Source organism: Eschrichtius robustus, chromosome 16 (genome assembly GCF_028021215.1).
Source record: "Eschrichtius robustus isolate mEscRob2 chromosome 16, mEscRob2.pri, whole genome shotgun sequence".
Lineage (NCBI taxonomy): Eukaryota > Metazoa > Chordata > Mammalia > Artiodactyla > Eschrichtiidae > Eschrichtius > Eschrichtius robustus.
This window is the reverse complement of record NC_090839.1, coordinates 63,774,507-63,791,038: the sequence shown is the minus strand read 5'-3', so window position 1 is coordinate 63,791,038 and position 16,532 is coordinate 63,774,507. Positions and strand designations below refer to the sequence as shown.

General features: G+C 45.6%; 1 protein-coding gene across 1 annotated transcript in view; it reads left to right on the top strand.

The window, feature by feature from the left end:
• The window catches only part of LOC137750418 (uncharacterized), a 183,452-nt gene that overhangs the window by 114,948 nt on the left and 51,972 nt on the right, over positions 1-16,532 (top strand). The window contains exons 40-44 of the mRNA XM_068524779.1: positions 10,053-10,361; positions 11,043-11,272; positions 11,348-11,485; positions 11,516-11,537; positions 12,474-12,553. Of these exons, the coding sequence (XP_068380880.1) occupies positions 10,053-10,361; positions 11,043-11,272; positions 11,348-11,485; positions 11,516-11,537; positions 12,474-12,553 (779 nt within the window). The remainder of the gene's footprint in view (positions 1-10,052; positions 10,362-11,042; positions 11,273-11,347; positions 11,486-11,515; positions 11,538-12,473; positions 12,554-16,532) is intronic.

Genomic DNA, 16,532 nt, shown 5'->3' with positions numbered 1-16,532 from the left:
CCCCACCTCCCCTCTGGCAACCACCTGTTTGTTCTCTGCATCTGTGACTCTGTTTCTGTTTTATGTTTGTTTGCTTATTTTTTTTTTTTAAGATTCAACATATAAGTGAAATCATACAGTTTTTGTCCTTCTCTGTCTGACTTATTTCACTTAGCATAATACCCTCTAGGTCCATCCATGTTGTCGGAAATGGCAAGATTTCATTCTTCTTATGGCTGAGTAGTATTCCATTTTATATATATATATAGACATACATACACACACTACATCTTCTTTATCCATTCATCTATTAATGAACAGTTAGGTTGCTTCCATATCTTAGCTATTGTAAATAATGCTGCAATGAACGTAAGGGTGCATATATCTTTTCTAATTACTGTTTTCATTTTCTTCAGATAAATATACCCAGGAGTGGATTTGCTGGATCATATGGTAGTTCAATTTTTAACCTTTTGAGGAATTTCCATACTGTTTTTCAAAGTGGCTACATTTAATACTTTTTATTTTGACATGATTTCAGATTTACAGAAAACTGGCAAGAATATTACAAAGAATCCCATAGGCTCTTTACCTAGCTTCACCAATTATTGACATTTATCACAATTGCTTTATCATTTTTATTCTCTCTCTTTATCTGTTTTTCTGTCTCCCTCTATATGTGTGTATGTGTGTGTGTGTGTGTGTGTGTGTGTGTGTCTGTGTGTGTGTGTGTGTGTGTATAAGACATTATTATTTGCATATAAGTTTTTTTTTGGCCAAGCCATGCGGCATGCGGGATCTTAGTTCCCCCACCAGGGATCGAACCTGCGCCCCCTGCAATGGAAGCACAGAGTCTTAACCACTGGACCGCCATGGAAGTCCCTAAATTTTTTTATTCTTGAACTGTATTGTACTAAGCTGCAGACATGATAGTTCTTCACCCCTAAATAGTTCAATGTTTATTTCCTAAAAATAAAGACATTCTCCTACATTCCACAATACAGTTCTCAAAATCAGAAAATTAACATTTATATAATGCTGTTATCTACAAACCTTATTCAGATTCCACCAGTTGTCCCATTAATGTCCCTTATAGTAAAAGAAAATCCTGAATTGTGCATTACATTTAGTTGTATTGTTTCTTTGGTCTCTTTTATCCTGGATCAGTTCCTCTGTATTTCTTTCTCTTTCATGATTATATTTCAAAGGGTACAGGGCAGTCAGTTTGTAGAATATCCCTCATTTGGGGTTTGTTGGATGCTTCCTCATGACTATTTTCAAAAAAGCCTTGTTGGCAGAATACCACCTGATGTCAGTTTGTCCCGGTGCTACTGGTGACATCAGTTTTGATCACTTGATTAAGGTAATATCTGCAAAGTTTCTTCACTGTTAAGCATTTTTCCCCTTTGTATGCTAACTTCATAAAACAAGTTGAGAAGTACTTTCTTCCCTTCTATTTTCTGAAAGAGTTTGTATAAGATTAGTGTGAATGCTCCCGTAATTGTCTGATGGACTCTAGGAGAGAAGCCATCTGGACTTTTCTTTGTGGAAATATTTTTTTGGAAAATGAATAGATATATAAAGCTATTCAGCTTTTCTATTTCATCATGTGTCAGTTTGCGTAAGTTATATTTTTCAAGGAATTTGTCCATCTCCACTAAGTAGTCAAATTTATTGGCATAGTTCATTATATGTATTATAATCCTTTTCATGTATGCAGGCTCTATAGTGATACGCTTGCTTTCATCACTAATAGTTGTTACTTGTGTTCCTTCTCTCTCTTCCTTACTGGTCTAACTTGGATTTCATCAATTTTGTTAATCCTTTCAAAGAACCAAATTTTGGTTCTGTTAATTTTCTCTCTTGTCTCTTTTCAATTCCATTGCTTTCTGCCACTATCTTTATTATTTCCTTTCTTACACTTAATTTGGGTTTACTTTACTCTTCTTTTTTTAATAAATTTATTTATTTTTGGCTGCGTTCGGTCTTCGTTGCTGTGCGGGCTTTCTCTAGTTGCGGTGAGTGGGGGCTACTCTTTGTTGCGGTGCGCAGGCTTCTCATTGCAGTGGCTTCTCTTGTTGCGGAGCATGGGCTGTAGAGTATGGGGGCTTCAGTAGTTGTGGCTCGCGGGCTCAGTAGTTGTGGCTCGCAGGCCCTAGAGAGCGCGGGCTCAGTAGTTGTGGCACACGTGCTTAGTTGCTCCGCGGCATGTGGGATCTGCCCAGACCAGGGCTCAAACCCGTGTCCCCTGCATTGGCAGGGGGATTCTTAACCACTGCGGCACCAGGGAAGACCCTTTTGCTCTTTTTTTATAGTTTATTTATGGCAGATCCTCAAGCCATTGATTTTTAGACCTTTTTTCTTTTCTAATATAAGCATATAAAACCATACATTTTCCTCTTAAGTTCCTTTAGCTGCATCCCACAAATTTTTATGTCATGTGTTTTCATTATCATTTATTTTGAAATATTTTCAAACTTGTGATTTCTTCTTTGACCCATGTATTTGAAGTATGTTGCTTAATATCCAAATATTTGAGATTTTTCTAGATAGCTTTTTAATATTTAATTTCATTGTGATCAGAGGACCTCTTCTGTAGGATAAGTCTTTTTAAATTTGTTGTGGCTTGTTTTATGGGCCAGTCTATATCTATCTTGTGAACATACATTATGCACTTAAAAAGAATTGGTATTCTGCTGTTGTTGGGTGTAATGTTCTATAAATGTTAAGTCAAGGTGCTTGGTTGTATTGCTCTGATATATATCTTTACTGATTTTTTTTGTCTGGTTATTGTATCAATTAATGAGAGAAGTGTGTTAAACTCTCCAACTATGTGGATTTCTCTATTTCTTGCTTTCATTCAGTCAATTTTTGCTTCATGTATGTTGATGTACTAGTATTAGGTGCATAAGCAAATATGATTATTATGCATTCTTGATGAATTGACCTGTTTATCATTGTGAAATGGACTGTTTATCTCTCACACAGTTCTTTGTCTTGAAGTCTGTTTTGTCTGATATTAATGTTGCCACTTTTGTTTTTTATTGGAATTTGTACTGTATATATTTTTCCACCCTTTTTCTTTCAAATATATATTTCCTATATTTAAGGTACATTTCTTGTAGCCCACATGCAGTTGGATTTTGCTTTTATTTCCAGTCTGACAATCTCTGCCTTTTAATTATGGTATTTACTTGATTTATCTTTAATGTAATTATTGATATGATTAGATTTGTGTCTACTATTTTGCTGTTTTGTTTTCTACTTTCCCATATATTTTTTTGTTCCTCTGTTACTCTTTTTTTGCCTTCTTTTGGCTGATTTTTAAAAAATTTTAGAACTCAGTGTTAATTTATCTGTTGCTCTTTCAACTATGTTTCTGTATGTTCTTTCACATTCTACTTAGAGTTTCTGGTATCATTTCTCTTCAGTATAAAGAATCACCTTTATAGAAACTAACACAGCATTGTAAAGCAACTATACTCCAATAAAAATTAAAAAAAAAAAAAAAAGATCACCTTTCGCATTTCTTGTAAGTCTGGCTTACAACAATGAACTCCCTTAGTTTTCATTTATTTGAAAATGTCTTATTTTGCCCTGATTCTTGAAGGATATTTTAAAAATGCATATGTATATCTCTTAACACATTTAGAAGTTTTTCATATTTACTTCTTCAAAGATTTCTTTGTGTCCCATTCTCATTGTCCTCTCCTCCTGGTATTTCCAACTGCATGTGCTTTAGAAGTTTCTGTATTGTTCCACAGATCTCTGCGGCTCTGTTGACCTTTTTAGTCTTTTTTCTCTTTTCTTCAGATATCTATCAATCTATCTTCCAGTTTGCTGGCTCTTTAATCTTTCTTCTCCAAACACCAGCCAATAAAAATTTTAAGACCATCCAATAATTCTTTTTCAATCACAGATTTTATGTATTTTTTTTTAGTTCTAAAATCACCACTAGGCTCTTTTTATTAATTTCTATTTTGCAGCTGAGGTTTCTTATCTATTCATTCAATACAAAAATATTTTCCTTATATTTGAGCATGGTTGTAAGAGCTGTTTTAAAATCCTTATCTGCTAATTCCAGTGTCTAGGTCACCTTGGGGTTGATCTCCCTTGATGATTGCCCTTTCTCTTAAATATAGGTTACATTTTCCTATTTCTTTGTATGTCTAGTAATTTGAGATTGTATTCTAGACATTTTGAATGCTGTTAAGACTCTGATTCTTTTATATTTCTCTGAAGAGTATGGTTAGTTTTAAAAATTTTAGCATGCAGTTAACTTGGCTGGGCTCAAAATCCAAACTCTGTCTTTCCTCTGGTGGGCTGCAGTGGAAATAATTTTCAGCTCTTTTATCTTAGCTGGTCTGCTTGGAGTCTGTACCACCCTTGTGAAGTTCAAGGATTAGCTTTGGACAGAGTTTATAGGCAGAATTTGGGATTCTCCCATGTGGCTCTCTCTGGAATTTCCCACTTCACTTTCCATTTGCTATTGTCACCTTGAACTCTGTTCTTTGATTCTTTAATCAGTAAGACCATAGATTTCTGTGTGAGTTTTCTTCACCCTGCATGGCACCAAAAAAGAGTAAAAACATACAACTCAACTATTGCTGGTCCTTTCCTCCAAGTTTTAACTCCCCTCCACTGTCTGCCTGTTTATGGTCAGTCTCCAGCCACTTCAGGTAACTGTTTCATATATTTTGTCCAGAGTGTACATTTGTTACCTTGGGAGGGTTGGTCCATTTAAGTGTCTCCACTATTAATGGAAATAGAACTCCTCCTGTGTCCTTTTGACATGTCCCTATCATTCCTTGACCACGTCCTTTATGACCAAAAAAATGTTTCAATCTCCTGTTATATTTTCTCTGAGATGGAATAAGTCATTTCTCCAAGGATTCCTGGTTCCTTTTTGTGCAAAACGGTATTTAGAAACTAAGATCTGGGTTCTAGGTGTATTTACTCCTACTGAAGTATCTGTCTCTCTAGGCCTTCTCAGTGGACAGACCAAGAAAATAGATGCATGTGTACATACATGCACACACACCTATATCTGTCTATCTACAGATATATAAGTTTACAACCATTAGTCCTTAATTCCAATCCATCATCAAAAAGCTCATTCTGTCTCTTCCCCCTTTTCATATTTCTTATTCCCTTCTTCAACAATAAGAAACCTGGCTCCAATTATTCACAACATATTTAGTTATTTGTTCAGCCCTAGGATACATAGAAAGTAGTCAGAATTACTAACCTATACCTTTGAGGAAATAAACCCTTTTAGCTAGAATTCAATATTTGTTTAGAGTTCTTCTTGTTTTTAGCCTAAGGGTATAAATCTAAACAGTGTTTATTCATTTTTAAATATTTATTTATTTATTTATTTGGTTGTGCCGGATCTTAGTTGCGGCACACAGGCTCCTTAGTTGCAGCAGGCGGGCTCCTTAGTTGTGACATGAGAACTCTTAGTTGCGGCATGCATGTGGGATCTAGTTCCCTGACGTGGGGTCGAACCTGGGCCCCCTGCACTGGGAGTGTGGAGTCTTATCCACTGCGCCACTAGGGAAGTCCGCAAACGTGGTGTTTAAACGTTAGTTGGGGTTAATCTCCCACCCACCCTGTGTGATGCTGTAAATCATTTGAAGTACAATTGGTTCACTGGTTTCTGTTTGTATTCCATTTTCAGGTTTCCCCTATCTTTATTGATTTTGTGTATTTATTTTTCGATTATGTGAAACATTAACAAGTTTCCAAAAGTCAGAATTATACAAAATGGGATCTTTTGCCCAAGCATCCTTGACCGTAGCACCCTAGCTGGACATCTGTCCAGGGCCCTGTGTCTCAGAATCTAAAGACTCTGCTTTCCCACCTACCTTGGGGGAATAGTATCATTCTCTAATCTTGTAGTAATATTAACACTGTCCCTCCTAATTCCTAATTGGTTAAATTGTGGCAAAACCAAATTGCATAATAAAATACCTGTCTAAAGATCAAATGACATAGGTTTGAAAAAATTTAAATACAATCAAGCAGCGTACTGTTCTTCTCAAGTTTACTTTGAGTTACACTGATGGTCTCCCCTTCATCTTTCTGAAGTTTATCATTTGCAGCTGATAACTAACAGACCCTCATGCTGATCTCTTAACACACATTGCTTCTTTTTTTTTTTGGCCATGCCATGTAGCATGTGGGATCTTAGTTCCCTGACCAGGGATTGAACCCGTGCCCCCTGCAGTGGAAGGGTGGAGTCTTAACCACTGGACCACCAGGGAAGTCCCAATTGCTTCATTTTTGAAGGCAATTATTCAGGTATAGTTTCTTGGGGTACAATTTACATATGGGGAAAACCCCTTCAAGTTTTGATAAACTCGTACAGTTGTGTACCCACCAACACAGTCTTGATACAGAATAGTTCCATCACCCCAAAAAGTTCCGTTCTGCTGCTCATTGTGATCAACCTTTCCCCCACGCCCTGTCCCTGGCAACCACTGAGATGTTGTCTGTCCCTATAGTTTGGGCTATTCCAGGATGTCACATGAATGGAACCATACAGCACGTAAGCTTTGAGTATGGGATCTTTTGCCCAACATAATGTGGTTGAGATTCATCAAAGTTGTATGTATCAGTAGTTCTTTTTCCTTTTTACTGGTGAGTAATATTCTATTCTATGGATATACTGCAGTTTATCCATTCACAGCTGAAGGATGTTTGAGTTGTTTCCAGTAATTTCCAATTATGAATAAAGCTTCAATAATCATTGGTCTATAGGTTTCTGTGGGAACATATGGTTTCATTTCTCTTGGGTGAATACCTAGGAGTGGGATTGCTGGGTTGTATGGCAAGTATATGTTTATAGGAAACTGCCAGACTGTTTCCAGAGTAGCAGTACCATTTTCCATTCCCACCAGCAATGTGTGAGAATTCTAGTTGCTCTGCATCCTTGCTAGCAATTTGTACTGGCACTTTTGGGCTTTGGGTTCTTTTTTTTTTTTTTTAATCATTCGAATTGTTTTTGTAGTTGTATCTCACTTTGGTTTTAATTTGCATTTCCCTAATGACTAATTTTGTCGAACATCTTTTCATCGGCTGATTTGCCACTTGTAAATCTTTTTTGGTGAAGTGTCTATTCAAACCTTTTGCCCATTTAAAAAATCATGTTGCTTGTTTTTTATTATTGAATTTGGGAATCATTTATACAAGTCCTTTATCAGATATGTGTTTTGAAAATATCTTCTCCTGATCTATGTCTTTTTATTTTTTTAATGGTGTCTTTTGAAAAGTGGAGGTTTTAAATTTTGGTGAAGTCCGATTTATCTTTTTTTTTCTTTTGTGAATCATGCTTTTAATGTCATATAAGAAATATTTGCCTGAGGCCACAAATTTTTCTCTCATATTTTTTTCTAGATATTAGGTTTTAAATTTAGGTCTCTGGTTAATTTTATTTATTTATTTATTATTGAAGTACAGTTGATTTCCAATGTTGTGTTAGTTTCAAGTGTATAGCAAAGTGATTCTGTTTTATATATATATATATATATATATATATATTCTTTTTCAGATTGTCTTCTGTTATAGGTTATTACAAGATATGGAATACAGTTTCCTGTGCTATACAGCAGGACTTTGTTGTTTATCTATTTTATATACAGTAGTGTGTATCTGTTAATCCCAAATTCCTAATTTATCCCTCCTTCACCCTTTCCCCTTTGGTAACCATAAGTTTGTTTTCTATGTTTGTGAGTCTGCTTCTGTTTTGTAAATAAGTTCATTTGAGTCATATTTTAGATTCCACATATAAGTGCTATCATATGATATTGATATTTGTCTTTCTCTGACTTACTTCACTTAGTATGATAATCTCCAGGTCCATCCATGCTGCTGCAATGGCATATTTCATTCTTTTTTATGGTTGAGTAATATTCCATTGTATGTCTGTACCACATCTTTTTTTTTTGAATTTTTGAATTTTTGCATTTTATTTTATTTATTTTTTATACAGCAGGTTCTTATTAGTTACATATTTTATACATATTAGTGTATACATGTCAATCCCAATCTCCCAATTCATCACACCACCACCACCACCCCTGCCACTTTCCCCCCTTAGTGTCCATACGTTTGTTCTCTACGTCTGTTATACCACATCTTCTTTATCCATTCATCTGTTGATGAACACTTAGGTTGCTTCCATGGCTTGGCTATTGTAAATAATGCTGCTATGAACATTGGGGTGCATGTATCTTTTCTTTTTTTTCTTTTATTTATTTTTTAAAAATTTTAATTTTATATTGGAGCATAGTTGATTAACAATGTTGTGTCAGTTTCAGGTGCACAGCAAAGTGATTCAGTTATGCATATACATGTATCTATTCTTTTTCAAATTCTTTTCCCATTTAGATTATTACAGAATATTGAGCAGAGTTCCTTGTGCTATACAGTGGGTCATTGTTGGTAATCTATTTTAAATATAGTAGTGTGTACATGTCAATTCCAAACTCCCAATCTATCCCTCCCCCACCCTCCCCCCTGGTAACCATAAGTTCGTTCTCTAAGTCTGTGAATCTGTTCCTGTTTTGTAAATAAGTTCATTTGTATCTTTTTTTTCTTAGATTCCGCATATAAGCAATATCATATGATATTTGTCTTTCTCTGTCTGACTTAATTAACTTAATATAATGTGGATAATCTCCAGGTCCATCCACGCTGTTGCAGATAGCATATTTCATTTTTTTTTTATGGCTAATATTCCATTGTATATATGTACCACATCTTCTTTATCCGTTCATCTGTTGATGGACACTTAGGTTGCTTCCATGTCTTGGCTATTGTAAATACTGTTGCAATGAACGTTGGGGTGCCTGTATCTTTTCGAATTAGAATTTTCATCTTTCCTGGATATATGCCCAGGAGTGGAATTGCTGGATCATATGGTAACTCTATTTTTATATTTTTCAAGAACCCCCTTACTGTTCTCCATAATGGCTGCACCAGTTTACATTTTCACCAACAGTGTAGGAGGGTTCCCTTTTCTTATGTGGTTAATTTTGAATTAATTTGTGTATATGTTTGGGTAAAGTTCACGGTAGTTTTTTCACGTGTGGATTTCCAAACAATTCAGCACATTTATTAAAAAGACTATCCTTTTCCCGGTTAGTTACCTTTGCACTTTTGTCAAAAATCAATTGACCATTTGTGTATGGGTCTATTCCTCAATTCCACACTGTTCCATTGACATTATTTCACACTGGTTAACATCTTGTAGGGCATGGTGACATAGGGCCCTGCAATGTAAGGAATTTGTAAAAAGATGATTCTGCGAGAAATTTCCATCTGTATAGAAAGTGCTCTGGACTCTGTGATAGAGGTTAGCAAGAGCTCTATGTCTGGTAGCACAGAACAAGGGTGTCTAACCCAGCCTGGGGGTGCAGAAAGGCCAAGCAAGGCTTCTTGGAGGTGGTGACCCCCGAGTCAAACCTTGAATGAAAGGAGAGAAGTATAAGGGCACTTGAACCACGTCAAGACCCTACTGGAGCCCAGTGGGGTCAGGAGATGTAAATGGTTCTGATAAGAGCAAGAATTTCTCTAATGCATGAGTTACGTATTGGGATGGGACTAGCTTAAGGGTGTGTGGGACTAGCTTAAGGGTGTGGAATCTTTTTCTCCAGTGGGTGGAAGAGACTCTGAGCAATTTCTCTCTGTAGAATTCCAGGTTGGACCCCTCGAGGCTTTCTGGGTCTCAGTTTTGTTGTCTGTAAAATGGGGGCTTTCTATCACTTTGATCCGTGACTCTCCTGAGCAGTATTCAGCACTGGTATTAACAGACACGCCTTATCAGGCTTGCTGGTTTTTTGCCAAAGCTCTTTTATTTGTGAATTAGCTTGCTTGGTCCTCGGAGCATCCTGCGGGGGAGGTGGTTTAATTTGGTCCATTTCCCAGATATGCTCTCTCCGACATGAATTAGAATTATATCATGGATCTAGGAACTTCCTGCCCTAGGATTCTTTGCCTTCCTTCCCAAAGCCGCCCAGTACCCTGGGCTGACCCCCTTCTTTGTATGGGCTCTCTCCCATCCTCTGCAGGTACCATCAAGGTCACTGCAGACTCAGCTGTGCTGGGATTCCTCTTGCGGGACAAGCATGAGAAGGCAGGGAACAGCACCAGTGTGCACAGTGTGACCTGCATCCTTGCCCAGAATGGCAGCCGGGCCTTGCCAGGAGAGCTCCAGCTGAGGGGGCGACTGCAGGCCCAGACGGGGAGCCTTGAGGGCCAGGCCAGCCTCCGTGCTGACACGGCCAGCCTAGCTCTGAGTGGAGTCTGCATCTGGGGCCCTGGGCACGGCCAGCTCTCGGTCAGACTGAGTCACAACATCAGCACCTTGAGTGAGGCAGGTAGGAGGGGTGGATAGGGTCCAATGGCTTCCTCCCCCAAAGACTCCCAGGGCCTGAAGCCAAGGGAGTTAAAGGAGCCCCCAGTCCCCAAACCCACCTTCCAGCTCTATTTCCTCCCCGTACCAGCTTCTCCCAGTGCCTCCACCTTCCCTGGGCTGTTATTCAGCCAGAACACTGGTTGCTACCCAGTACAGACACACCTCAAAACTGGAGGGCAGACGCCCCTGCCACTGGCCCCTCCCCCAGGACTCCCCGCCCCCAGGACTCCCCACCCCTAGTCCGGCTTCTCCAGCTTGGAAGCCTGGTCTAGCGGGGCCTCCAGGATGTTCTCGGCACTGTGGTTAAGAAATAGCTCGGACACCCCCAGCTCTAGCTTCTTGGGGACATTTCCACGGGACCTGGGGGGGCCCAAAGGTGCAGCAACAAGAGGAGAGCACAGGATCAGACCCCTGTTCCCCTCGTGCTTTCTGAGACCCCATGCCCTGTCTTTGGGGAGGTAGGAATCCAAAGGGGACACGGGGCCTATCACTTGCTAGGTGTGGCCATTGTAGGTATTAGGTGGGAGCTGGGGGGTTCGTCTGCCTCAGGGCTCAGGGGCCCCTCCAGAGAGAAGGAGGGCTGTCAGTGACCCCGTTCTGGCTCCCGTGGAGTGTACCATCTTCTGGCTCCTCTCATCCCCAGGACTCCCGTCCCAGGCAGAGATTCTCCTACTGCACAGCCGCGTGGCTTCCAACCTCTCAGTGCGTGTGACGCTGCGTAGTGCAGAGCGTCAGCTGGATGCTGCCCTTGGCCTGGAGGGCCCGGTCACCAGCGCCCCGGGCAGCCGGCTCCGTGCCAGCCTTGGCCACACGGTGCCCGGCCTCAGGCGCTGGGGCCTCCCCTTCTCCGTGGACGGCCGCGGGCACTTGCAGGTGGGTGAGGGGGCTGGGCCCGGGCCCCGTGGGGGCAGTGGGGCTGAGGGACACCCACAGCTTTGCTTCTTCCAGAGCGTGGGACCCAGTCTGGCGGTCTCGCTGGTGGTGAACGTGGAAGGCGATCAGCTTCGTGTAGCCCTGGAGAGAAGCGGAGCCGGTGGCCGCTGGGGACTGGCCCTGGGGCTGCACCGCGGCCTCTCAAGGCTCCAGGTAAGTGACCCAAGGTCCCCATTTGGGCAGGGCCCACTGCCTATGCAACTTCTCTAGTCACCTTCCCAGCTCCCATCAGCTTGCCCCTCCCACCTCCCTAGCCCCTCCCACCAGCTTGCCCCTCTCACCGTCCCAGCCCCTCCCACCTTCCCTCCCAGCCTCTCACCAAATTTCCCATCCTCCTTTCCCATCCATCCTTTCTCCTTTCCTCCCACCCTCTCCTCCCATCCATCCACCCTCCCTTCCTTCCTCCCCACCCTGCCTTCTACTCTTCTTCTCTGTCTTCTGTCCACTTGTCCTCCTGTCCTTCTGTCAACGCTCCCTCCCCTGCCCTCATAAATGGAAGTGTATTTGAGGCAGCTCCCTCAGAGGCGCTCTGGGTCTATGTAGTAAAATGAAAACTGCTGAGACTCTCACCCTTCAGCTCGTGTTCTGGGTTACCTCCCCTGGAGAAACCTGGAACACTAGACAAGGAAACACACACACAGCTGTCTTTTGCATTGTTCTCAACAACAAAAAGCAGGAAACCACCTCTGGGCCTGGCACAGGTGTGGCTAAACCATCCGAAGTGTGTGTGTCAGGGTGAGTGAGCCAGGCGTGCGGCCCGAATCCAGCCTGCTTCATCACTTACCAGTTGTGCAACTTTAGTCCAGTTGCTTACTCTTTCTGTGCCTCAGTGTTCTCATCTGCAAAATGGGACTGTTAATAATCCCTGCCTCCCATGTTTACCTTGAGGATCAGATGAGGAACCAGTTAGAACCTGGCACACGGGTTACTTCTGTTTTTTTCTGGTTACTTCTGTTTTTGACGATTCTGTGGGTTAGCACTTAGGTCTGCACAAACCTCTCTTTGGGGGTTATCTTCCCAGGGAGGCCTTCACAAAGGGAGATGGGGTCAAGCTGGATCTCAGTACTCTGTCCAGGGTTAAGGTCGGGGAGAGACACCTCATGCCTACACATGCCCCCCCACCCACCCTGCTGGTCTCCCTAGGTCAACTGCAGTGGAGACGCTTCGCCTGCCCAGCTGTCAGGGCTCTGCTGGGGGAATGTCACTGGGTGGCCTCACGAGGTACAAGGGTCTCTGTCACAGGCAGGGCAGGGTGGGAGATGGTGGTCTGCCTCCGGGGGGTGGGGTGGGCACAGGCTGAGCACCAGGGGCTGCCTGCTGGATGGCTTAGGGCCTGTGGCCACTGCCAGGCCGACACACATGGTCCCCTCCTCCAAGCCCTCCACTTCCCCAGTAACATGCATCTGGGCTCCCAGCCCTGAGGGGACCCAGCCCAACCTGACAGCAGATGGGTGGTCCTTTCTGTAAGCACACTTAGACAGTGACCCAGAATCCAAGTGTTTCAAGCCAGCCTCTGCCACGGGGAGCTGGGCTGGTGACAGGCATATCTGGGTCTTTCGAGGGAGACAGGCCGTGGGGCTCACAGGCACACATGCCGCCCAGGCTGGGGCACAGCACAGCTTAAGTAGCTCCGAGCTCTCCCGGGCCAGGGTGCAGGTGGATAGTAGGTCCTCTCCTTTGAAGGCAAGGCATGGCTGGGAGACCTGAGCATAGGGCCTGGACTCCCTGATCTCCAGCGGGGCCCTGTGGCTCCTGGGCCAAGAGCTGTGGGTGAACTGGACATGGGGCGACCACTGGAGTTGCCTGCAGACCTTGTCAGTGCTGCCCTGTGGGCAGCTGGGTGGGCAGCTTGTGGTAGGCCTGGCTCAGCTGAGCTCTCAGTCCAGTTGGCTCTGGGGGGCCAGCCAGTGAGCATAGCCCTGAGGATGGCCTGGGGGAGGAGAAGGACAGAGGTTTTTCTGCTCCTGAGGATCTGCTCCGGGACCAGGGAGACATGAGCCTGGAGGTGCTGAGTGGATGCTGCAGGGTGTCTGGCCTGGGGCACTGCCTGGGGGCCCTGGGAGCTGGCGCTATGGGCTCACCGCCTGGCTGTCCAGATAGAGGGAGCATGGCCTCCTTGGGGAGGACTGTTTCTGCCAGCTTCACCTCTGTGAGCGTAAAAGATGCAGTACTTTCATGCCTCCAGCTTGGCAGTGGTAGCAGCTCCACCCAGTACAGGGACCAGAAAATCAGACCAACACAACTTCCTGCCCAGACCTGCCACTCACCTGCTGTGTGACTTTTAGCCAGGCGTTAACCTCTCTGAGCCTCAGCCTCATCATCAGTAAACTGCAGGTGGCAACACCTACCTTACACTGTCGAGCATGAAATGGGCCAACGCAGGTCAGGTGCCATCTCAATTTGGTATCCTCTCTTTTGGCATGGTTTCAGCTACCAGGGAATCATGATCTCATTTTACAGATGTGGACACTGAGGCTCAAGGAGGTGAAGTCACCTTCCCAAGGTCACACAGTGGCCTGAATGGCAGGAGGGTTAGCCAAGAGAATTGAGGATCAGGATTGAAAGGGTCTTAATGAGCTAGACAGATGGGCTGCCTCCCCCACAGAGGAAACCTAAGACCGAGGGGGCACGTGGAGTTAGCAGCTACACCTGTGAGAAAGACTCAGGGCTGGGGCGCGAGGGTGACTTCTGCAAAGACTAACTGCGCGGGAGGGTGAGGACAAGAGCCATGAATGGACGGCCCCTCCCTCCGAGAGCCGTGGTCTGGAATTCCAGGAAAGGGCTGGAAATCGGGCTTTGCTTAGTCCTAGAGCAGGTCAGCAACATCCAGGCAGGAGAATCCGTGGGCTGCGCTCCGTGGGCAGCCACCCCGAGCTCCGTGGCTCCTCTGTGGCCTCCATTTAGCTGTGGTGGGGGTGATACGTGCATTCACCCTGCCGTCAGTGGTGCTGTCCGCACCCCAGGTGGACAGAAGAGCACTGGGTGACGGGAAAGGGCTGAGAGCAGCTCCTGGTTCTGTCACGGGCGTGCAGACACTCCAGGACCCCCAGGTACACTACTTAGAGATGCAGTGACTTCCATTCGAGGCGTTAAGAGGGACGTGTCCAGACCAGAGAGGTTGAGAGGCCCAAGGTTCCATTATGGAAAAGAGAGGAGGAAACGGGAGGGAGGACCTGGAGGCCTCATGGGGAGCGGGGGAGCGGGCATCAGGGGCCCGAAAGTGCTCCAAACGGTCCAATTTCTTGACTCCCTGGGAGGCCGGTTTCAGCTCTTCAGAGAGAAGTGCTTCACGGGAGCATCACCTGTTAAGGGGGGTGGTGGGTGCCCCTGGGGGATGGGGACTCCCTTGACCACCTGTGGACAGGCAGACGGTGGGCACGCTTGGTGGGGTGTTGTAGGGACACCCGCTCGGGCTCACCTGGCCTTTCTTGGCGGCAGAATCCAGCCGTGCTGATCTTGAATGGCTCCTTCCTGGTCCACGCCTTTGGGGCCAGCCTGGCGGCTCAGGTGTCTTCTGGGGACACTTTCGCCCGGGCGCACATCCACACAGCCTGTGGCCACCATGCCTGCCTGGACACCAGCCTCCAGCACACATGGCCTCCACTTCAGGCGCTGGGGGTGCCCGCCGACAACCACATCCGAGTGTCCATAGGGGGAGACGAACCCCCCAGGGCCCAGCTGGAGGTGGCCCTGGGCCCATGCACCCTGACTGCCCATGGGGACCTCAGGACAGAGGCCAACGCCACACACAACTGGACCCTGGCCCTGGTGAATCACTGCCCCCTGCTGGAGGTAAGCCCCCACCGGTCAATGTAGGTTCCCACCTCCCTCCACAAGTTATTAACCGCCTGCTGTATGCCCAGCTCTGCACTCAGCATGAGAAACTTTAGTCTTTTTTTGCTGTTGTCACTTGAACTGGGGAACTCGTTGACTACAAAGCTTTGAGCCAAAAATGGGACCAGAACTGAATTTTCTCCCCTTTTGCAAAGGGCCTTCTTGAGACACCGGTTCCCTTCCTTTCTGGGGCTCAAGTTGATTCTGTTCTCACATCTCACTTCCCCCATTCCTGGGGTTAAGGCTCCGGGAGTAAGAATGAGAATAGCCCGAAGCAACAGCTGATGTTCATCAGGCACATGTGCTGAGTGCCCTCTGAGGCCCCTTAAATCCTCACCCCCGGGAGGAAGGGGCTGCTTGTGCCCCTCCTTTCATCCCCATCTTGGGTCCCTGCCCCCATGTGGGGTGCGTCCTGGGCCCCAGGGGAGCAAGTTGCTTAAGGTGTCTGCCCTCCAGCCAGTGAACATTGATGTTAGTGATGTATTTCTAATAGCCAGTGCTTTCTGGGTGCCTGGCTCTGGGCTCACAAGTATTAATTTACTTACATCTCCCAGCAACTTATGATGCTATAAATCAACTCCCATCTTAGAGATGGGTAAGCTGAGGTTGCAGGTTGGAACAACCGAGTTAGTGGTGGAGCCAGAACTTGAGCCCCAACCTCTCGATGGGATACCCTTGGTATCAGTCACCTTGCAGAGGGAGGTGCTGATAGAGTTCAGGCCATGGGTCCACCGCTGCCCTCTTCCCACCCAGGCCCATCTCCAGCTCCCCCACCTTGGCTTCTGGAGCTGCTCCTAAATCCGACCACTTTCCCCATATTCCAGGCAACTGGAATCCCGCAGGCCCTGCACTCCGAGGGCCGCCTGAGCTGGGGACCCTGTGAATTCGACCTGGCCGCAGGCCTCCGCAGTGACCACGGAGACGCCCACCTGCAGCTGGCCCGCACCTGCGGGGCCCAGCCTTCTGCCCTGGGGCATCTGACCCACTCCCTGCCCCTTCTGGGTCGCCTGGGCCTGCCATCCAGGAGTGCCGTCAGCCTGACTGCCCGGCCTGGCCCCCCCACCAGCCGCGGCTCCCTAGCCCTCCGGATGGGGCCGTGCCAGCTGCGGGGTGCGCTGGAGCAGCAAGCTGAGAACCAAAGCACATGGACACTGGCCACTGAGCCGGGCTGCCCACTGCTGGAGGTGCGTATGGCGGGCCAGCAAGGTGACTGGAGAGGCAGCTTCCAGAGCCCCTGTCAGCGTGAGGCCTGGGCCTGGCTGACACTCCCCTCCAGGGGCTTCCCAAGACCCCAGCTACTATTTCCCAAAAACCCTGTCAGATACTTGGTTCCTCTTATCTCTAATCCTGCATTCCCATTCGGCAG